This window comes from Dasypus novemcinctus, chromosome 7 (assembly GCF_030445035.2).
Source record: "Dasypus novemcinctus isolate mDasNov1 chromosome 7, mDasNov1.1.hap2, whole genome shotgun sequence".
Taxonomy (NCBI): domain Eukaryota; kingdom Metazoa; phylum Chordata; class Mammalia; order Cingulata; family Dasypodidae; genus Dasypus; species Dasypus novemcinctus.
In genome coordinates, this window is record NC_080679.1 from 118,213,446 (window position 1) to 118,237,707 (window position 24,262).

At 35.2% G+C, this 24,262-nt stretch overlaps 1 protein-coding gene across 1 annotated transcript in view; it reads right to left on the reverse strand.

Annotated features, from left to right (window-relative positions):
* Positions 1-316: 316 nt before the first annotated feature.
* SLC35F5 (solute carrier family 35 member F5) overlaps positions 317-24,262 on the reverse strand; it is a 41,277-nt gene continuing 17,331 nt past the window's right edge. Inside the window, exons 10-16 of the mRNA XM_071216480.1 lie at positions 20,862-20,926; positions 18,334-18,438; positions 15,971-16,130; positions 13,443-13,533; positions 9,966-10,120; positions 8,944-9,037; positions 317-2,896 (exon numbers count right to left, since the gene is read on the reverse strand). Of these exons, the coding sequence (XP_071072581.1) occupies positions 8,962-9,037; positions 9,966-10,120; positions 13,443-13,533; positions 15,971-16,130; positions 18,334-18,438; positions 20,862-20,926 (652 nt within the window). The 3' untranslated portion in view covers positions 317-2,896; positions 8,944-8,961. The remainder of the gene's footprint in view (positions 2,897-8,943; positions 9,038-9,965; positions 10,121-13,442; positions 13,534-15,970; positions 16,131-18,333; positions 18,439-20,861; positions 20,927-24,262) is intronic.

A 24,262-nucleotide genomic window follows, 5' to 3' on the forward strand; every position in this document is an offset into this window, starting at 1 on the left:
CTTTAAGGATATATCTTTAACCAGAAACCAGCACAATGAGGACTGGCGCTATGGACGTTACCTTGGTGCTTTATGATAAATTTGGTTTCCCCAAGAGTCATATCTTGCAACGCCCAATTGGCTCCCCATGATTGATTTCAAAGCGGGCATTAGCATTCATCCTGAAACAAGGCTGTGTACCTTTGAGAATGTTCACATTTAACCTTGTGAGCTCACTTCTACAGAAACAACGAACATTATTCTTCAGCGGCAGGGAAGGGAGAGGGGGTCAGTGAATGTAAGGAATTAATTAATCCAGGCTGTTAGAAGCCAATACTTAGATTAAAAATAATAATAAAGATTTATTTAAGGAATAAATATAGGTAGATTACATACACTTAATGGCTTTTCTGGGCTTCAAAAAACATTCATCTAAGCACTTTTAAGACTGCCACATTTTTCAGTTTTTAGTTGAGAGTCTGATGTTCATCTAACAAAGTCTTTCTGACACAATAGCAGACTTCCTTCAATCAAGGTCATACTTTGAAACATTATACAATGATAGGACTTAAATATGTATAAGAAAAGTAGATGCCTGAAAACAAGTATTAGAAATCTCTACTGTGTCTTTAGTGTCAGAAAAATATATTTATGGGCAACACCGTTCCAATAGCAATGAACGACATCAGCAGTTAACTTTGAATGTAAGCTCTCCCACATTCCCAAGCCTGTGATGCTGCAATCCTGGGGCCCTATATACCCAGATTTTGGGGTGGGGGGTGGGGATATCCACAGAATGAAAGTAACCCACCACAACTCTATTTCTTGAAAATATGATCTCAACTAAAACGCACAGAAAGGAAGACCTCAATTTTTCACTCATTCTGGCTACAGTGTTCAAATACAATTACCATTCAGATAAACCCTGACAAAAAAGATAATAGGTGCATGAGCAAAGAAGCAGTAATTCAGACTTTGAATTAACCAATTTAATGTGCCTCCTTCTAAAGAAGGTGCTCTTGAATAGAAAAGCAGCCTAGTGGTAGAAGACCTGCTCAAGAGCTATCAAAATGAAAAGAAAAAAAAATCTATCAAGCATTGGTAACCAAGTCTCACCTCTTCCCGAGTAGTGACAACATATGGTCTAATGATAATGCAAACACAGAGCACATGAACAACCAAAATCTCCAAGTTCAACCTCTTTCGCTAGCATATTTATAGAATAAAATTTTGAGTTTCACCTCCTCTGTTTCAACTACTTTAGCTGTTTCACCTGCTGAAGACATTTGTGAACTATGAAATGCAAAAACAGAAAAGGTGTCTAGACAATAAACCTCAACCTAAATTAGTCTTTGAATAACTGAATTGCTGCTTCATTAAGTACTTTTTAAAAAGAAAATTCTTTAGAAGTGCACATTGTTTACATCACTGTACCTGTCAAGCTATACAGGTCAAAAGTATAATAAATCAATGTTATTTTTAGCTAAATAAGAATTGCTGGGGTGCCAGATAAGAAGATAGCTGTCTTTTAAATTTCAATGTCATAGACTATCTTTTAAATTAATATAACGTTTCAGGACTAAGCAGGCGGGGGGGCCAAACTTCATTTTAGACTCATAGACAGTAACACCAAGACAATTTTACGAATGTGAAGAAGAAAAACTGAAGCAAAACACTGCAAGGGGAATTAAAAACAAAACAAAACAAAAAACCAGATTCATTAAAAACCTTTTCACAAAGATTGAAAAGGAAATGAGTTTTGATTAATCAAATCCTGGATGAATCCCTGAGACATATGTTCATCGACTGATACACAATAAGCATATTTGAGACCAAAGCTTAAGAGTTGCAATTACAACTGTTTTATATTTAATTTAATCTTGGTAGAGGAAAAATTCAAATGTAATTTCTACAATAGAATTCCTTCTTGGCTTCCCTCTTTGGCATTTCAATCATTAAAAATATATTTAGGAAAATTATTTAAAGAAGAGGCATCCAGTTCTAGAGTGATTTCACACATTTATATGTGAAAGAAAAAACCAAAAAACCATTTCATATATCTATAATACACAAATACATATATATAAATATTTTAAACATTTTATTTTAATAATACTCTTTATCACTTCAATTTAAATCATTCCATTATGAAAATTTCTTAATTGAAGAGTAATATATCTTCAAAACTCTAAATTAAGCAGAGCTTTATCAATAAAATTTAGAGCAATACAGTCTTAGAAATACATAATTCTTTATATTACAATAATACTTCCCCTTTAAAATTTTGTCATGGTTTGTCACAGATTTAAAGTACAAGGCACCAAATGCTATGAAAGGATAATGCAATAAATGTAGTGTAAGAGAACCAGATCCTTTCACAAAAACTAATTTTTTTAAAAAGCCCCACAAATTTGTTTGAACATACTTGTTGCATAAATTAAACATTTTCTGTATTATTACTTTGCGATATTCTACAAAACACAAAAATATAATCCGTACCTATTACAGGCAGTTTACTTTAACATTTTACCTGTAAGAAACACTGATCTATATACTCAAACAATTTCTTGAAAACATTTTCATAATATAATCCAGCATTTAACAAATATGTGAAAATAAAATCTCTAGAAAGTTAGGATTTTATTCCTTGGTTGGTTCAAATTGTTTTATCAGCTGAGTTCCTTGAGATATGTAAGGCAAGTTGGTCTTTTCGATGGACTGTGGACTTCTTATACTTGTAAGAACATGTACACAGCAAAGTACGTCATTATGAAAATGAAGAAAACAGATATGTGGAAAATACATTTTAGAGTTTCAAAGAACTGAAACTGTTACTTTTCAGACTAGGCACTGATCCAGTTTTCTATAAAGACTTGTCAGGGATTGTCTCTTCGCTGTATAATGTTCCATTATCAAGCTAAAAATAAAACACACATAAAATCAATATTACATTAAAATTTCCATAATTTTAACTCTGTATTTTATAAAAAGCAAATACTTTTTAAAAGTAAATTTTCTTAACATTAAATTATATACCATGCAGAGTAATAACACTTAACAATTGGGTACCTGAATGGAGGTGAGTACTAAAAACTCAAGGAAGTGAGTTCTAAGGCAATCTTAAATGCCAACATCCAACACTACCTAAATATAACAGCAGCTAGTTTTATTCCTGGTATATGCCACCATTATCCACATCAAACCAAAAACTCAAGCCTCACCTGTTCTACTCTAGTGTACTTTACTTGATTGTAATCTCTCTTCCTCTCTTCTTTATTCTTCAGTATTTCCCCTTTACCTAGCTCTCACAAAAATTGTGAAATCTTTCCTGGGTGGATGGCTATGAGTGTGAGTGTGGGAATAACATCCAGAGTAAAAAGGAGGGAAAATGAATAAATTCTAGCATTAAACAGCTTTAAAGAATAACTGTGGGAAGTGGATGTGGTTCAGGTGATAGGGCCTCTCCCTACCATATGGAAGGACCCAGGTTCGATCCCTGGGGCCTCCTGGTGAAAAAGAAGAGAAAGTGTGCCTGAGCGGTGAGCTGTATGCCCACGTGGTGAGCCAAGTGCCCACGCGGTGAGCCAAGTGCCCACACAGCGAGCCAAGTGCCCATGTGGTGAACTGAGTGCCCACATGTGAGCCCATGCGGTGATTGGAGTACCTACACAGTGAACAGAGTGCCCACGCAGCAAGCCGAGTGCTCGTGTGGTGAGCCAGTTCCCATGCAAATGAGTCACACAGCAAGATGATGACGAAACAAAGAAAGATAAAGGGGAGAGTCAAGGTAAAGCACAGCAGAGACCAGGAACTGAGGTGGTGCAATTGACAGGGAACCTCTCTCCACCTCAGAGAAGATGAGAAGACAAAAAAAAGAGACCGACTACTAGGGAGGTTGCTGGTTCAGATCCCGGTACCTCCTAAAGGATAAAGATGAGAAGACAAAAAAAAAAGAAATAGATACAGAAAATCACACAGCAAATGCACAGACAGAAAAAAACACAGCAGGGTGAGGGAGGGTGTGGGAGTGCGAACCAACGTTACTAAGCCGAACCGGCAACAGGCGTGCGCACAGCCTGAAGCCGCAGTTCAGGGTGGCTGGAACGGGCGATCACGCCCTCAGCCTGGTACGGGCGAAGCGCCCTCAGCCTACCCGGGCAAGATACATCAATAACAGTCGCCTCCCGCTATCTCCCGCCTAGCCTAACAGCTGGTCGGCTCTCACTTCCCCTCTCCGCTCCCCCATTCCATACCTCTCAGCTAGCCCTCTGCCTAGCAACCGCTTACGATCACCTATCAGAAGGCAGTACCCGCCTGCACCTATCAAATCACTCCACGTAGTCCCTAACCCTATAAAAACCGCATCCCCTCCCACAATAAACCAGACTTGTGCCATCAGCCTGTCTCCGCGATTTCTTCCTGGATCTCGCGCGCCCTCCACACCTCGGAGCCACTGAGAGGAGTCGCAGAGGCCTCCAGCGGCTCCTGGCTCCTCTCCACCCGCTGGCAGGAGGGGATGGAGAAGGAAAAAAGAATAACTGTGTTTGTTTGTTTTTAAAAATTTACTTCTTCCCACGCCCCCCTGTTGTTTGCACTTGCTGTGTCTGTCTTTTTTTTTAGGAGGCACCGGGAGCCAAACCCAGGACCTCTGACACGAGAGCGAGGTGCCTAATTGCTTGAGCCACCTCCATTCCCTGCTTTGTTGTATCTATCACTATCTTTCCTCCCCAAGTCTCTCTTCACATTGTCTTGCTGCACCTGCCCGTTGTGTCAGCTCGCTGTCTTCTTTAGGAGGCAATGAGAACCTCTGCTCCCTGCTTTGTTGTCTCTCATTATGTTCCCTCTTGTTGTGTCAGTTTGCCATGCCCACCCATTGTTCCAGTTGCCTTCTTTAGGAGGTGCTGGAATCTGAACCAGTAACCTCCCAAATGGTAGGCAGGAGCCTAGTTGCCTGAGCCACATCTGCTTCCCAAATCTATGTGTTTTTTATTTTAAAATGGCAAATAAACATATATTTAGTTTCCCTCCTTCTCCAAAATCTCAATAAAAATAAAGGCATTTTTAAAGGCATAAATACATGGATAAAGAGAAAAGCAGAGAGAAGAGACTAACAGCTGACTTTGACTTAGCAATGGAGAAAGCAAGATCCAGGTATCTCTGTAAGAAGGGGTGAAGAAACAACTAAAAACACAAAGACCAGAAGCAGAAACTAAAAGGTACAAAGTCTATAAGGAAAAAGCAGTTCGGTAGTCAGGTGCCGTATCCTTATTTCTTACTGCTGGTCTATAAGCCTCTTTCTCAATCCCAGCTGGAAGACTTGAGGTTTGTTCTCTATGAAGTGTACTAATAGAGGGTCTCTGGACTGAAGAAATGCCAGGCACAATTGTATGGGGACGTGGGAAAGTTCCTCCTGAAAATAGTAGAATAAAGCCAAAATTTATAGCCTGAAGTTTCAGTTCACTCAAATTTCTTCCCCTTCTCCCTCAAACTGTTGGTAATCAGGCATAAGCTTCCAGGCAATGACACAGAAATCTGATCTGATCAGAGAGAAAAGATGTGAAGATACTGATATTTAGGGATTCTGTAAGGCAACAACACTCCAAGCAGACGACCCTCAACAGACAAGCCTGATGCATTCCAACAAAGCTGCAAATGAGCTATTTAGAAAGCGCCATCCACTCATAAATATGAGCACAGAGCCAAGGATCACCAACTAAACAGGTGAGAAAAGCATGTAAAAAAGCAACTTGGGGGAAAATGAACCTAAATAGAGAGATATAAAAGAAGATACAGAAATGAATGCAGTTCAATCAGTTGAGTGCCTGCTTCCCACATAGGAGGTCCTATGTGGTTCAAGCCTGGTGCCTCCTAGAAAGAAAAAAAAACAAACAACAAGCAAAAACAAATGAAAAACCAACTCAGGGGAGACAATGTGGCTCAGCAGTTGAGTGCTGGCTTCCCACATATGAGGTCCAAGGTTCAATCCCCAGGCCTGGTAACTCAAAAAAATAAAAAATAAAAAAAGAAGATATAGTATCCATTATAATATCCATGAACAAAGAGAATGCTAGAAAAACATTAAGTGGGGAGTGGATACATCTCAAGTGATTGAGCACCTGCTTCCCATGTATAAGGTCCTCGGTTTGATCTCTGGTACCTCCTAAAAACAAACCCAAAAAACCAACTCTTACTGCAGAGGGGATATAGCCCAGTGGTTGAGCACCTGCTTCCCATGTATGAGAGCCTGGGTTTCAATCCCTGGTACTGCCTCAGAAAAAAAACAATGAGAGACTAAAAAGGTACTTATAAATTAATTATAGCAAAAATTAAAGCAAAATAGCATAAATTAAAACAAAAATAAATTAAAAATATAAAGAACAAAACTGTTGAAAATACAATTGAAGTACTCAGAAAGTAGCTAAAGATATAAAGGAAAATAAAAAAATTAATTTAGAAGATCAGTCCAAAATGTCCCTATCCAAATAATAGCTGTACTGTTAAGAAAGGAGAGAAAAAAAATGGAAATTATCAAATAAAGAAAAAAAGTATCCCAGAAAAGAAGATACAAGTTTCCAGATTAAAAGGGCCCATCAAGTGCTCAGAATAATTGGGAAGACTTCCTTGAAGGCATATCATTGTGAAATTTCAGTACACCACAGAAATAGAGAAGACTCCACAAATTTCCAGAGAGACAGAGAGTAAAGGAAAGAGAGGGTGAAGGGTATGGGGAATGGTGAGAATATATAATGACAAAGATATCATATGTACAAAGAATCAAGAGTCAGAATGGCGTTATATTTTTCAATTCTAAAAATGCCTTCAAAAATCTGAAGAAAAACAATTTCCGACGTAGAATTCTATACACAGCCAAACTATAAATCAGGGGTATGGTAAAATAAAAATATTTTCAGACATGCTAGTCCTTGAAAAAATTTACTTCCCCAAGCACCCTTTCTCAGGAAGCTACCAGAGGATATGCTAACAAAATGGTGGAAATCAATAAAGAGAAGGCATGGGATACAGAAAACGAAGGAAGGATGGCAAAGGAAGATCTTAGAGTAAAAGCTATGCAGCAGGCCTGGAGACAACCAGTCCACTATGGAGAAGGCAGAATCTGCCAGTAAACATTTCTTCAAGAAAATGAAACTAGACACATACTACCGCATACATTTCAGTGTTCTGAAAGTAGACTGGAGAAAGAGTTTGGGGTTAGATTAGTGATAAATACATAAAGGAACATGCTAAAAAAAAAGAAAACATTCTGCAGGAAAGGAATGAAACCATGGAATCAAAACAAGGTGAATACTCAATATAGACCTTTGCAACAACTATACTGGGATGAGGAGAAAGCAGGGATTAGGTGGGGTTGGGAGATAGGCATGTGGGTGGGAACAGAGGAGGGATAAACATTAACTAATCCATTTTTATCAACCACAGTGGGAAAATCAATAGAAATGCCTAAAAGTGAAAAATCAAGAAATAGAAATATAAGCATGTTTCTTAGCGAGCTAGGGAGGTAAATACCACAAGAATCAGCTAAAAGTTTAAAATGACTTCCTGGGAATGGGAAAATAATGAAAGCATGGGACAAACAGTACAGGGCAGAGGGGATAGCTCTTTTGTATAAGTCTCACAGAGCTATAAAGCTTTAAGCTATGTGCATGTATAACTATCATATAATAAAAACTAGATTAAAATGACACACACACACCCAAAGAAAAATAGAAAAGCAAGACACTTAAGATTAGAGATGAATTTACCATGAAGCTAATGAAACTTAAGCTTCAAGGCTCCTGTGAGCACTAGAAGTTGATGGAAGATGTACAGTGTCCTAGGTGAGGAGAAGCAGCTTAGTGCCATTAGAAAGCCTTTTTTTTTTTTTAAAGATCTTTTTATTTATTTCTCCCCACCCCCTTGTTGTTTGCACTTGCTGTGTCTGTTCTTCTTCCTGTTTCTTTTAGGAGGCACCAGGAACCAAACCTGGGACCTCCGATGTGGAAGGGAGGCACTTAATGGGTTGAGCCACCTCCGTTCCTCACTTTGTTTGTCTCTTATGCTTTTTCTTCTTGTGCCTCTTGTTGCATCAGCTTGCTATCTTACTCATCTTCTTTAAGACACACCAGGAATCAAATCAGGGACCTCCCATGTGGTAGGCAGGAGCTCAATTACCTAAGCCACATCCACTTCCCAGAAAGCCTGTCAATATAAATTTCCTAAAGATATTTCAGAAGGAAGGGACCTGAATCTCCAGAATTCCAATAGTTCATTGTGATTTTGCATTTTAGGTTATTACTTTTGTATCTGTCAAGGATATATGTTTAATCCAATATATCCAACATATCCATGCACTCTGTCATATAAGAAATACTAAAACAAATAATATTTCTTAAAATTAAAACATGAGGAAGTATTCTTCAAGCACTGTCAGGTGAAAAAGAACAGAGTACCAAAATATAAACTGTGCCAGTTATGTAAAGCACACATATGTACAGAGAGAAAAGATGGGATATACACCCAAGCATTACATTTTTTCTTGAATTTTAATACTTTACAACAAGAAAAAAAATTGTCTTAAGTACATCATTAAATAAAATGATGACTCTTAGCACAAATACAAATAACAGTTAAAACTTATTGGTCACTTATTACTATGAGCCAGGCATTATCGTATGTTTTTTAAACTTAAGAAGTATTTAATACTTCCAACAAACCCATGAAGGAGGTTCTACTACATGCCCATTTTACACGTAAGAAAACTGAAGCACTGAGATGTTAAGAACCTTACACAAGGTCACACATTTAGTACACAGAGAAGCTAGAGTTGGAAGTCAGTTTGACACCAGACACTATGCCCTTAACCTCCACGATGAACTGCCTCTCAACTAACTATGGAAAATCATTCTGTATTTGAATATTACAAGAGTAAAAATCTTGTTCAAATCTAACAACAGCTCATATACAAACCTGGGCTATGGACAACAGCTAACTCGCTCCATCCTCCTGAGAGACACCGTGCATAGGAATGAGACTCTCACACTGTTCGCTGTCTTCTGGGACTCTTAAGAAAAAAGGCAGTGGTTAAGTAAAGCTTTAAATCTGAAAAGAACTCTTAAAGATTATCTATGCTATTGGCTGAAGCCAGTAAAGACAAGATGCAAGTTCACAGCAGAATCAAAAGCAGAGTGAGATCTCCCAAAAACTGGTCCCAGGTTTTTTTTAGAGTAAAATGTAAAAAGCCTTCTCTCTTAAAAAGCACTTGTAGGAAAGTGAACTTGGCCCAATGGATAGGGCATCCACCTACCACATGGGAGGTCTGCGGTTCTAACCCCGGGCCCTCCTTGACCTGTGTGGAGCTGGCCCATGTGCAGTGCTGATGCACACAAGGAGTGCCATGCCATGCAGGGGTGTCCCCCGCATAGGGGAGCCCCACGTGCAAGGAGTGCGCCCCGTAAGGAGAGCCACCCAGCGCAAAAGAAAGTGCAGCCTGCCCAAGAATGGCGCTGCACACACGGAGAGCTGACACAACAAGATGATGCAACAAAAAGAAACACAGATTCCTGGTGCTGCTGATATGGATAGAAGCAGTCACAGAAGAACACACAGCAAATGGACAGAGAGAGCAGACAATGGGGGGTGAGGGGGGAAGGAGAGAGAAATAAATAAAATAAATTAAAAAAAAAAAAGCACTTGTAAAAGGAAATTTTCAGGCAATTCTATATGTTGTGAATTATGTACAAACCAATAAAAGTATTCTATAGCTAAATTCGTAGTTTATTTGGCAAAATAAGAATAAGTACTTTGGTTTTACCTGAGGATTCAAATGAAAAAAAAAGTTAAATTATTTTATCACCCAAAGAATCTGAAAAATTTTTTTTATTTTTATCAGGCATAGTACATCTATAAATTATAATCTTTCAATAATTTCTTATAAAAATCTCTACAGGAGTGGGTATAGCTCAGTGGTTGAGCAACTGCTTCCCATGTACCTCTGAATTCGATGTTTTCTGCATATAAAGGCAAAAATTCTTCTGATTCCTATCATCACAGGATCCCAATTATTATAGTGGCATAAGAGAGTTACAATAAAAAATGAAAAGAAGACAGGGATAGCCCCTGCAAAAAATAACCAAGAAAACTGCACCTAAAAATAAAAGAGAAAAAAAAATTATCATCAATAAGACAATTTTCCCATTAACATAAATTTCCCATTTATGAAAACTAGCAGAAGTAATCTAAAATACTAAGAAGATAATATTATTATTATTAAATGTAAGTTTTCAGGACTTCAACTTACAATTCCACTTACCTCAAAATTACCAACAATAATTTTTCTTACTTGGAAAAACAGCCTAAAGCAAGAAGACATGCTGTTTATCCACTATGAGAGTTTCTGCTTCAGTCTTGCACACCATTTTGCCCACTTCCTGTTCAGTGTTCATTGCCTATTCTCAAATTGATCCCTCCTCCTCGGTTTCACCTTCAGAAACTCACATTTTAAAAAATTATGTTTTTTTTTCAAAGATGGTACTAAAAGTGAATGAAACTCCAAGTGTAACCCTAGCAAAACTTTTATTAACAGTTTGCAACAAATTTTAATCCTGACACTCAAAACCATTAGCTAACAGCAAATGAAGAAAAGTTCAAAACAAAATGACCAGATAAAACAAAAAAAATATTTTTACTAAGAAAATGTTAGCCGAAAACAAGTTAAACCTCAGCAGTAAAAAACCTTTATAAGTCACCAAGTCTAATTCTCTAATTCATAATTTTACCAAGTTTATCAAGAAAATTAAAAATAATGAAATCCCATAAAGTCACCACACACAAAAAGATCCTTCTTCCCTTTCACTGATTTACTTTCACTACCTTAGAATTTTGACTAAGGGTCAAAAGCAAATGCACTGATCAACTATTTAGACTTGTGCAAAACACTGGTGGTTTACTTTAAGAATGATGATGAAAACAAAAAATGATGAAAATACTACTCCTATCTTTAGGAAAGGGAAAATGTGCTTAGCCTCTTTTGAGTGTTAAAAAGAGATTTGAAGTCATAGGCAATGCTCCCTCTGGTGGAAAACAGACCCTATTCCATTTCATAGCATCACTAGTCAGAGCAAGGGACATTTGTGAGAATGTTTTTTTATGAGGGACGCAAAATGAGTAATACAAGAATAATCACTCTGACATTTTTTTAATGCACAGATCTTATTTGTATGCTACACACATAAAGGCTGAGTCACCCTAGGAAGATCCAGGAATGAAACAATCATTAAGAAAAACTAAAATGCCTTTATATTGTTATCAAATTATCAGTAAATGATAACACATACTTGGAATACTTGCCAGAGTTTAAAAATCTACAATAATGACCCAATACCAAAAAAAAAGTATGAAAACATATGAATAAAGAGGGTTAAAAATGCAGATATAGTTAATAAAATGATTTCATGAACATTCAAATAAAAACCTTATATCATAAGTAAACTTAAAAGCAAACTTTAAAATACATCATACTTGATATCCAGTTGGATAAGCTCTAGATGACTCTTAAAGACTAGGTTCACTTTAATAATGCAATAATTTATGTTTTGCCACATAATAAAAAACTTTAAATTTGGTTTCCAACAAGCTATCAAAACAATGAAAAGAAATGAAGACATTTATTAGCAAAGAAAACTGCCTATATAAACCAAAAGAATCTAATTCCTCAATATGTCTAAAACAAAATCTGAATGTGATCAGGAAAGCTTCATATTGCACAAAATATCAAATATAAATAGGATAAAATAATTTGTTTCAAGCATAATAAATAATGCCAATAAATGCTAAAACTTCAGAAACGACATACAAATACGCCTGGCTATTAGAACTAAAAAGTCTATGAAATTTTGTATGATCTATGTATCTTTTTAAAAAAAAAAAGATAATTTTAAAAATGGAAAAAAAAAAAGTCTGCGAAAGTGGAATATTTCTCCTATCATGTTTCTGTTACAGCTCTTAGACTATTTTTTACAGGTGTCTGGTTGGGTCTCTACTCTCAGTCCCCACCAAAGGCCACATACTCATTTAACTGGTTTCCCAGTTCTAGATGTAAAGACAATTAAGAAAAGACTGTTTGATTATGTTGCTCTAATCAGTTATGTTTACAGAAACATTTCCCTTTTCTTATGTTTTGCCATAAAATCATTTACTAAAATTAGATCCTCTGTGAAGTTCTGTAAGAAAAGTCCCTGGAATTAATCTTCTATTTGTTTTTCAAATCCTTAAACAATGATGTGTTAAAAATATCAATATAATAAAAGCTAATTTATACAGAAGTCTACCAAAATCCTCTAAAATAAGCCACACTTCCCATTTCAATTTTGGTTGATATTCAGAATTATGATTCCTGAGAGGTAAAAGGACCTGGATATTATTTAAATCTCTAAAAGAACCAAGTGATGTTCAACTTTAGTATATATGCTAAAATATCCACATTCTTTGAAAATACACAGTATATAAGAAAATTCTCAATTAAGGAGATTTCCATTCTTTAACCATGACAAGTAAGAATTTACTGTGCCATAAAACAAAATTAAATATCAGCTCAGAAATGTTTTTTAAATAAAGAGGCACATACAGTACAAATTACTGAGAGTATTTTGCCTTTGTCCTAAAACCTGCACAAAACCTCAATAAAAACAGATTTAAAAATCTGAATATAGCCTCTACAAATTATAAGCCTATGAGCTTTTAAGTATTTCCCTCTTCAAATTACATTAAACCAAATTTATGCACACACACCCCTTTTTGTTACTTACTACTTGGTTGTTAAAAGCTTACAAATATTGGACCAAGTGATAAATGACTACAATACATCTTTTAACGTTAGCTAATGGCACACCTCTTTTCTTCCTGTTACCCTCAGAACACTGAAGAAATGCCTCCCCCTTCTAGGCTGCTGGTAGGTAAGGATACCCCAGATTCTCTTTGTATTTGTCACAAGAACCCCCACACCCAGACCAGGACTTCACAGAAGAGGGAAGAAGTACTTGCTGTGGTTGATGGAAATGAGCATTCACTGTGAAGCAACATTATACATGTGGTGCTTCTATCTATAGTAATATTAGGATAATTTTAAGGAACCTTTGGCATTTACCCTAGAAATTAAACTGCTACTACTTATATGTTAAAAAAATCAACTGCTTCAGTGGACTGACTTAGCAAAGAACATTTGAAATATAATCAGCTCAAAAACTGAAGAACTATTATATAGAGATAATGCCCTTAACTCAGAAACTTAGAAAAAAATTGAAAAGCTAAAAAAGAGTATCAATTTTTTAATAACTTTTTATATTTCTACATAGTAAGCACCTCGATATTTATTATATTCCCAGTTGTTCTCATACTATGTAGTTACATCCCTTAACATTTATTAGCTCTGTTTTAATAATATACCTAAAACCTCTTATAGTTTGCCTTACCTTTTGCATACACATGTCAGCTATTATGGACAGAGGTATTGTAAGGCTTAGTGCAAGTGTGCCTATCAATGACGAGGTAAGAAAGCAGCCCCTACAAAAACAAGGAGAAAATATACATTTCCACATTTTAAAAAAGAACCAAAGGAAAACACTGAATAAAGATTTTCTATCCTAAAATACAGACTTAAGGAGCAAAAGTAAAAGCTGAGGAAGGACTAAGACATAACAAAATTATCAAGATTCTTAAAGTTTATCTTCAAATATTAAAAATCCACATATATAAAAACAAGTATAAAAAGTTCAAAGTACTTCAATACTCTTTTCAAGATCTACTTACAGATTATACTCAACTTTATATGTACAGTATATATTTCATTAACTCTTTTAAACTGTCAAATAGAGCTTTACAGTTTTATAATAACGATACATAGCAAAGCAAACAGCTTTATTTAGATTGCAGGACAATACCTTACAACACTGACTTATTTGACTCTGTCACGAAAGCAAAACATCTCAGTCTCAGGAAAACTAAAATAGTCTTTACATGTGTGTTTTTCTTTTAGTTTGTATTAGCACAAAAAAAAATTGAGTATTTTTTTTAAGGATATTTCCTTGTTGTCTATGTTTTTTTTTAGCAATCGTCCTGATCAAAAGCCAAGCTCTTAATGTTATTTTCACCTTGAATTTGATATCAATGTTGGTATGGAATTTTGAAAAATCAATCTGCATATAATTTCATTTAGATTTACTGGAAGGAAAATATTATACCAAAGAGAGACAGCCATTATAGAGCCTGATAATCTGGGTGTATAAGAGGAAAAAGAATTATAGGCCAAGATAAAACCAGAATGTGTAGAATTAAGAACAAAGACTCATGGAAGTTAGAGGCAAATAAATTCTAGTTCAGTATATTTTAGGATTAATAATGGTGCCCTGCAATAAAAGGAGCTATTTCTTGATAAAGTGTCACAAGAAGTATTCAACAGAAGCTGGCCCATTAGCTCTTAGTGATGTGGTAAAGAGAATTTAAGAGTTTGTGGTTTCATGAGCTCCTCTGTGAAAAGAAGGTTCAGGGGTCAAATAAGTTTTTAAAATGCAGCACATGTTCTTGGAGATTTACAATGCAAAGTACTATAATAAAGAGTCTGAGAGGCAGTGTAAAAAAGAAACCTGTCTGACTTGATCCAGCTTTTTCCAAGATAGCTGATGCATTTGAGGGACATACACATTGGGAAATGCTGAGACAGAGAATTATATCTTATTATCTAACATCTATATTAGTACATGGACTTAAAAGCACACTTAGATTTTTTTAAAAAGTAAGCAATGCGATAAGTGCACACCTTTAACAAAAATTTCATCAACTGCACTTTTACATCGGTAATATACCACACAGGACTTGATTAAATAAGCTGACATTTATTGTTCTTTTATAGTGAAATATACATTACCTTTGCCTCTCCCAAAAAAAATCATCGAATGTGCAAAGATTATGGCTTTTGATTTAAATATTTCTTTATGACATAAAGGAGACAAAATATGTAGACATGATTCTTATACTTGTTCTGAGTTAACACCACCACCTAGAATTTGAGGGATGTAATGTCTGCTTACTGATTAACCTACTGCTACTGACTTGTTATCATAAGTACTCTGAAAGGCCTCAGTGTAGAGGTATATCTGAAAAATACAGCTTCTTGAGGTCCTGAAGAATCCATCCTAAGTAAGGATAAACAAAGCTTTGATCACAATGTATGACTTTGAGTGTCCAATTTAACTATTTCACAATAAACACTCAGATACAAATGGAAATATAAATGGTGTTCCCTCTCTGGTGAATGATTTTGCAACTATCAAAATTTCAAGTCCACATATGTTTTGACTCAGTATTTTCCACTCAAAAGCATATATCCTATAAAATAAGTGGACAGATATGTGAAGATACATGAGGATGTTCAACATCTTATTATTTCCAAACAAAAGGTTGGAAACATTAAATGTCTCTCAGAAAGCAACTGATTAAACATATGCTATATCCACTGGATATATTCCATGGATTGGAATATTATGAAGCCCTCAGAAAAAAATGAGTTGAATCTAAGTGCTGATGTGTATGGATTTTCAAGACAACAATTTGTGGAAAATGCCAAGTACATAAAAATACACATAATCTACTCTTGTTTAGAGGTTAAATAAATAAATCTTTTTAAAAAAAAAACAACCACCCATTCATGATATTGCCTTCAGACTATTTTAAGATAACTTTAACAATTCACTTTAAAAATACATTAACATCACAAATTAATCAGAGTTTATATATCTGGCTTACCCATATGAAATGTTCTGAGAATAAACAAGACAAAAAAGTCCATGAACAACCAAACAGATGATCTCAATGTCCAGACTCCTAAAGCAAAGTCCCCCAGGTTCAGAACTGGTACATTAATACTTGGGATGCAAATCAAGTACATTTGGATGTCCATTAGATAAACTAATAAACCATAAGGTAATAAATAAACAGGACCTACCACAACCACAGGAACTCGGAGAGAACTGTTCCAATAAGGCCATTAATGACAATGCACATTAATACTACTTTATTGGGAAACTCAAAGTCTTCAAATCCAGTATAATGAAGTAAAAAGAAACCTGGCCATAAGAGCAGCAAATTAAACAGACCTACAAAACCTAAATATATATAAAAGAGAGAAAAATTACTCATTATGACTTATTTAGATTTTCTAGACTTAGAAAACATTAGAAAACATTAGATTTTGTACCAAGGGTTCCAACAAGTTTCCTTAATGTAAATTTGTTTGTTTTAAAGTCAGTCCCATGAATATCTGAACACTAGCAAAACTGTATGAAACACTCACTGGGGATCAATGAGTCTTTGAGGCTCAACTATCTACAATGTATGGAACAACTACATTGTACTACTACTGCGGTCATTTAAATGTCGAAAAAAATAAAATAATTTGAAGAGAAGGGATTACTGATTTTAACAACTAATAATATGCAGTCTATGGCAGTTTGGAATTATTTTTGAATTCCAAAAAGAGTTTATAAACTGGTCTGTACCTCTAGGCTTCCCCTTCTTTATCTTGCTTCCCTCACTCCCTTATCAGGTTTTCCTGCAGAGCACTCCCTCAATAAATTACCTGCACTGAATCCCTGTCTCAGATTCTGCTTCTAAGGAAGACAACTTAAGATATATAGCAAAAAGAAAATAAAAACAAACAAAAGAACATATAGAAGGAACTCGTGACCTCAAAATGCTTGAATAACATTAAAAACTGTTCTAATTGAAACACCAAAAGTGGGTATATCTATTTTCCGGTCCAGAACTGCCAAGGCTATGAAATCCCATATAAATTAACAACGAGTCACACAGTCCACAGTCCTCATTTATTCTCTACAGACTAATGTTCAAATGGCTTCACCTATACTACAGACCCTCCAGAACCTGGTCCTGCATACCTTCCTGCTCTTCCCTGAGGAGAACCCTCCAGCACAATCATATTCATACACTCAGTTGTACTCACTGTTTCCTGAAATGCCTCTGCTCACACTCCCTTGCCCAAAGAACCCTCTACATCCCAGTCCTAACTACTTCTTCTCATCCAAATCCTGTCTATTACAAAACCAAAGTCAATTAAGCAATTTTTCTTACAAGTTGTCAATGATTAAAAAAAAAAAAAAGTGCCACTGACCTAACCATTTATTTACCTATAAGGAGAACACTCAAAGAATATTAGCATTCCATTCCATTCCAGATGGAATTGTCTATAACTCTGTAATAAGACGCCATTAAAGCACTCTTTATTTTTTTTACAAGTAGATCTGCTGAATTCTATACTTAAAAGGAACTTGAGCTGGCAACCACCCAGTCTGGTGGTTTTCCAAATGTTATATTTTTGCTTATCTTTAGGTGCAGGTATTTAAACTATTTTTAGCAGAAAAAAAATATTTTCTACAAATTAAATTGATGCAGAAACCAAGCAAACCCTTCCACTTGAAGGAGCAAAGAATGTATAAGAACCAGGGCCACGTGTAACTCCACTTCCCCCAATCCTCCCAGGAGCAAGTCCAACTTTCTCATTTTTCAGATGAATATAATATAAACGACATTACAAAAGCTAGAATCCAAGCTTCCTGATTCCCTGTAAGGAGCACTTAAACCTTCGTCAACAGGCTTTCTTGATTTATTGATATTCAGTTATCTTTGGGAAGATACCTTGTTAATATGCTTTTCTTTACAACCCACAAATGCCACAAGTTCTTTCCTGGGCTGATTTTAAGCAAAGGAGAATTTATAAGTCATAACAGGTAGTTTATTAAAATAGATGAACTGATGCTAATTGGGTAATTTGACAATCAGTCCATAAAAGAGTCTGTCTTCAAGATAATGTGCACATGCAAAGCTTTTAAATGGCTCTACAATCTTTAGGGAAAATAAGCAAATAGATTAAAACAGTATTACTAATACCACCTTAGGGCAGTTTTCCCAATTCTATGCTTCCAATGATTCAAATATGGCAAAATAAAGCAGATATACTCTCACATGCTTAAAATAGCATAATTTTACCATATCAGTGAGGAAAGTATCTGACTCACAAGCTGAAAACATTGCTGCAAAAATAGGTTTTAGAAGTCTGTTTACCTGGCATATAGGGAACAGGTATTCCCTCATAAGAAGTGCACAAAACTATGCAGGAAAAGGCAAAAGAAAAATATTGAGATCGGTTTCATAATCTTTAAAATCTTATGACTTTTAAAGAAAGAATCTTATGAAAGGTAAAATAAAAGACTTCACTATTCCCTCCAAAAAGCCAAAATAAAACCCTAAGTTAATTCTTCAATAAGCCTAGCAAGTTAAACATGTTCTTACCAAAGAACATTGGAATATCCAACTTATCTTCTCTATCTACTTTTCTCTTAATCATGACAATATAGACAGCATAAAGCATGGCTCCAACAAGAGACCAAATGGAACCTGTAAAAATCAAAATAATATTTAAAGTATTCCATTTATTAATTCATTCAACATATACTCATTTAAAAGCAAACAATTATCAGATACTATTCTAAGCAGTGAGTATACAGAAATGAAAGGATAAGGTATACCCTATCCCATCCACATGCTCCAGGAGTAGAGGAAGGAGTTAATGCATAAATAAATGAATCCAAAAATATTCACCTCAATGCTCAAGCCAGACATTTATACACATTATAGTAATAAAACACAAAGTATGTGACACTTTGTTTTTAAATTTTGAAATGCATACTTGCTATTTTTACCTTCATACAATTTTGATATCTGAGATTGTACAATTTTAGAATGCTCTTTTCACCTCTAGGGCATCGCTTATATTTTTCCGCCCACCCCCAATGGAACTCTCTTTATCATTTCTAATATATATTCCACCAATACCATCCCCATTTTCAAGGCTTTGTTAAAGTCCCAGTTCTGCCACAAAACATCTCTCTACTCTGCTGAATTTCTATGCAACTTGTCTTCTGCTTTATATAATTTAATACCTACTATGGTTACATATGGTATTATTTTATTTTCTAGTTACTTCATTTTATAAATCTCATTTACTAAATAGTTAAGAATTTCTTGAAAACTGAAAATAAATAATTTATACTTTTTAACGTTCCATGTTATCTAATAATGCTGGTTCACAGTACATGAATAATAATGATTCTCTTTAATTTATTAACTCACTCTCAAAAACATTTAAGACCTTAAAAACAGCCAAATAATATTCTGTCTACTAAATAACCATATTCAATACTTTAATCGATTATCCGACTGTGCAATGTTTTTGTTCTATTAAATCCACTTATTTCCAAACTTTCTTTAAGCAGCAGGAAATCCTTTCAACAAAATCCCTCTACCTCTCCCCCCACAAAATACATATTGTTTCGTATACACAAATTTGCTCTAGGTGAGAAAAAGGTGAGCCAATTCTAGACATAGCTCACTGGGCAACAACTAGGACTAGCTTAGAAAACACTATTCTATTCAATACATTTTAAATATCTATAGTAACTATTCAGAGGTAAATCATTAAGCTGTGCTCCACTGCCTTTCTGTTAAATCTAAAAATGAGGAAAAAAAACTAAGCTTCCACCACAGTGGTAACTGTTTCAGATAAGAATCCAGTGAATAGTAAAATTAATAGGCAAAAACATGATAGATACAGGTTTATCTATATTGTTTCAAAATATCTCTCCACAAGACACTTAGTACTTACAAAGGGAAAAACTAGCAACTTTTTACACTGGAGAAACATGGCAAGACACCACCTTAACCAAGAGCTAAATTTAGTATCACTAGTAATACAAATCAACATCATGTGTATCCTAATACAATACACTAATCTAAAAATTTCTATGGTGATGAAGGCACAACATTGTGATTACACTAAAAGGCATTGATTTTACACTTTTGATAGCTTGTATGGTATGCGAATATATCTTAATAAAACTGCTAATAAATAAATAAATAACTGCAAGAATAGCCAGATATTTGGGTATCTTCTTTTGTGACGTTCTTGTTCAAAGTCTTGGCTGGCTTTCTTTTGGATTGCCTGTCTTCTAAATTAAATTGTAGAAGTTTAAAAAAAAAAAAAAAAAAAAAAAAAGAATAGCCAGAAATAGCAGCTCTGTACAGCAGAAGAAACAGAGATATTTGAGAGGTGAAGAATTTTCTTGTTTACTTGTTTGTCTGTTTTTTACTATTGAAATAATAAATGCTCTAATAATTACTGAAGTGATGAATGTACAACTATATGATTATACCAAATACCACTGATTATACTCTTTGGATGAATTATATGCTTTATTAATACATACCAATAAAATTGATTTGCTTAAAAAAAATTTTAAAAATACAATATCACTTCTACAGAATATACGAACCAGAATTTAACAATGAGGAAAGATAAGACAAACCCAAATTGAGGGACATTCTATAAAACAACTGAACAGTACTTCAAAGGCTCAGTCATAAAAGACAAGGCAAGACAAAGCAATGGTTCCAGATTAAAGGAAACAACACATGATGACTAAATGCAGCAAGTTATCCAGGACCAAAATAAGATGGGTGAAGAAAATGTCAAAATTTGAATAAGCTCTACAGATGATTATATTATATCATTGTTAATTCCTGACTTTTATTACTGTATTGCAGTTAGGTACTATGCTAACATTTAGGGAATCTGTGTAAAGGCTCTTTGAGAATTATATGAACCGTTTAAAATTTTTTTTAATATTATTTCAAAAGGAAAAGTTAAAAATACAAGGGAAAAGAAAAACCCAAGCTCGTGCCACTGTGTGCGTGTGCATGTGCGTGATATCCACAACTTTCCTGTACACTCTAACAGGGAGAACACAGAGTCAGGTACTTACCTATTGTATTTCTTCCAGCAGATTTTCCAGACCCAGACAGGTTTACCAACACAACACCTCCAATGCTATGAGATTAAGAGCCATTACTGATGAGCAAAATAATAAACCCCTTAAAAGACTAATCATAAAGATAAAAATTATTTACATGTGATCAAAACTAATCTCAACTTCAGGCTAAGCTATCAAGGAATGTAGTGATTTAAGTATTAATAGCTAACAGCTAACAGTATGTGTCAGGCACCATTCTAAGCAATCAACTTGAATCCTCAGAAAATGCACAATTACCTTAGAAAGAAAGTATTATGACTGTCATTCTCATTTTACAAAAGAAAACTAATGCACAAAGAGGTGTAGTAAGAAAAAGCCATGGAAGCAAGAAGATGAAATCAGCAAAACCTAGACTAGAAGGAAAAGACCAGCAGATGTTGCATTGTGCTTTGCCACGTGGCAGAGGAACCAAAGATGGCAAGCAGCCAATCTTCAGGAGGAAAGCCCTGCCTTGATGTCGTCTAGATTTGGACACTGTCTCAGCCTCGAAACTAGGCATCTTGACAGCAGAAGCATTCTTGTTATTATTACTAATACCCTGGAATTAATACCAGAAACCATGATTTCACCAAACACAATTCATGCCAACCTCACTTCCCCTTATCTTTCAAGAAGAGTATACTCATATTCCAGGGACTGTGGCACTAGGGTACCTGATGTCACCAGTTCAGAGCCTTGCAGGGTTCAGCAGCATGAATCAGCATGTTTGTGTTTCTGCCACTGCTGCCTCAGCAAGCTGTTTGCTAACAAGTTACAAGTCAAATACCTTGTTATTGATGAAAAAGTTCCTCCTTCATTCCAACCTCAGTGTGAAAATGACAAGAGAGTCATCTACACCATCCCACTATGCAAGAAGCAGGCATACCATGCTGCTAAAATGGCCAGTGCAGGCCAGTGGTGAAAGTGGGTGCAGAGTGGTCTCTACTTTTCTGGTCCAAACCCAGCCTAGCAACTTCCCAGGTGCCTTCCTAGGGTTTTCCTGAGTATTGGTCCAGGGTCCCACTCCCAAAATGTCTGAGCTGGCATCATTCCCCCATTCCTACTGCCCAGCCCCTGCCTTGGTCATGTACAGTCACTTTCCCTATATTTGTAGCAATACAAAAAAAGGGGCCTTTATAGTGTGTTTACTTAAAAGAAAAAAAAAAAGAGGTGAAGTAACCTGATCAAGAGCATCAGCTGGGTTTTGACCCCAGGCAGACTGCTACAGAGCCCAGTGCCCTGACCTACTGTGCTATCTACAGCCTTTCAGTTAGGGAAGAATTAACCAATTTTCAGGCTTTCTTTGTAGATATACATATAGAAACCCACATACACCTTAGTGGAACTACTCTTGTTTATGGATAAAACCTGAAGTAATGGTTTATAAAATAATAAAATAATGGTAGAACTATCCTTAAATAATTCCATTAATTCCATTATTTTAATGGATGAAAATAAGACTGAATTAAGGATGTGGGCGAAATCAGAAGGTATTCATTCAGTTACTACTTATCTAGCATCTAATATGAACTAGGTTTTGGGATAATAGCGGTGAAGACAGATGTGGTCCCTGTCCTTATAGAGGTTACAAGTTTTTCTATTTCTATGCGTTTTATGAGTAGATGAACTATTACTAATTTTTTAAAAATCAGTCTAAAACGCTGTCATCTATTAATCAGAAAAAAACCGAGATGGTCATAGGAGAGGAATACGAAAAAAATTATGCCAAGTCAAAAGTAGTCCTTACTTTCATACATACCTATCAAATAAATAATCACAATTTTCTGTTACATAATCATTTGTCAAATTCATTCCATTATAATTTACTGAGTACTCACACCATACTAGAAACTTTTGTATATTGTGTCATATTGTGTCATATTCTCTTTACAACATCCCTAAGAGGTTTCAATTCCATTTAAATAACAATAGTAAATGTTTAATATATATTGAGCATATGCTGTGCACCAGGCATTTTCCAAGCACTTCTGAGGTTTTAGCTCATGTAATCCTCATAATAATGAAATGAGATGAATCCTATATTATCCCCAACATACGGATGAGATAACTGAGGCACAAGGAGGTACAAAACCTGCACAAAATGGCAAAACTAGCAAGGATGGAGGCAGAATTGGATTCCAGGTAGTCTGGTTTGAAGTCACACTTTCAAATGCTCTGTTATTTTGACTCTTAAATTAACAAGAGGGCATTTCTTAGCCTATCAGAAGATTTCCTTTGAGATTATTGCTGTATCAAATTCTTTTTATAATCTCAGAAATTTACTCTCCCTGTGGAAGTCCAGTTCAAAACAAAGTATTAAAGCAAAGAATAATACTGTATTCTTAAAAACATACAATATACTTAGGCAAAAAACAAATTTCAAAGTAACAATTTTCCTAGACCAAGGGATGAGCAAACTTTTTCATAAAGGGACAGAAAGTAAATATTTTAGGCTTGCAAGTCACATTGTTTCTGTCACAACTCAGCTCTGCTGTTGTAGCTCTAAAACAGCCACAGACAACATATAAATCAATGGGAGTGGCTGTGTTTTAAAACTTTACTTTCAAAAATAAGCAGCTGGACCACTATAGTTCGCTGACCTTTTCTAGACCTACTTTAATAAGATATAATGGATTCTCTCAAAATATTTGCAAGCTCAACATTTTACATCCATTTTATTCTTTATCAAACTGTTCTTTATTAAGATAGGGCAAAGAGAAGTTATAAATTCCCACAAATTGTGAATGAAATTGGCTAAAACCTCATAATTCCCCAAAACAAATATATTGTAATTCTCTAATGCAAAAATATGCTTGGTCAAATATTCTTTTTGTTTTCCATTAAATTCTGGTGGTTGTTGCAGCACCTGTGGGTCTGTAAAGAAGTCACGTGGAAGATTCAGGGCTCCCCCTCCCATATAGTTTTCCCTATTGTGAACATTTTGCATTGGTGTGGTAAGATAACTGCAATTGGTGAAACAATATTGATATGGTTGTATTACTGACTGTAGTCCATAGTTTATATTGGAATTCACTCTTTCTGTTGTATAGTTCTCTGGGTTTTAAAATTTTTATTCTGCTTGTTCATTTAGCTATATATCTTGGTATCTTTTTATGAGCACATCTAATTGCATGTCATTTTGTTCAAGAGTTGCATAGTTTTCTACTGTATGAATAAATCATGATTTATTTTATCATCCTTTTACTGGAGGAAAAAAATTCTTGGCCAGAACATTAACCAACCATGCAAAAGAATAAATTCACAGTGGCCATAGAGTCTAGATGACAAATTATGTAGGTCAACCAGACTGCCCACTGAAACTACCATGGTTAATTTATCCTTATAACTAAAAGAGAAGACCACATAATAAAGAG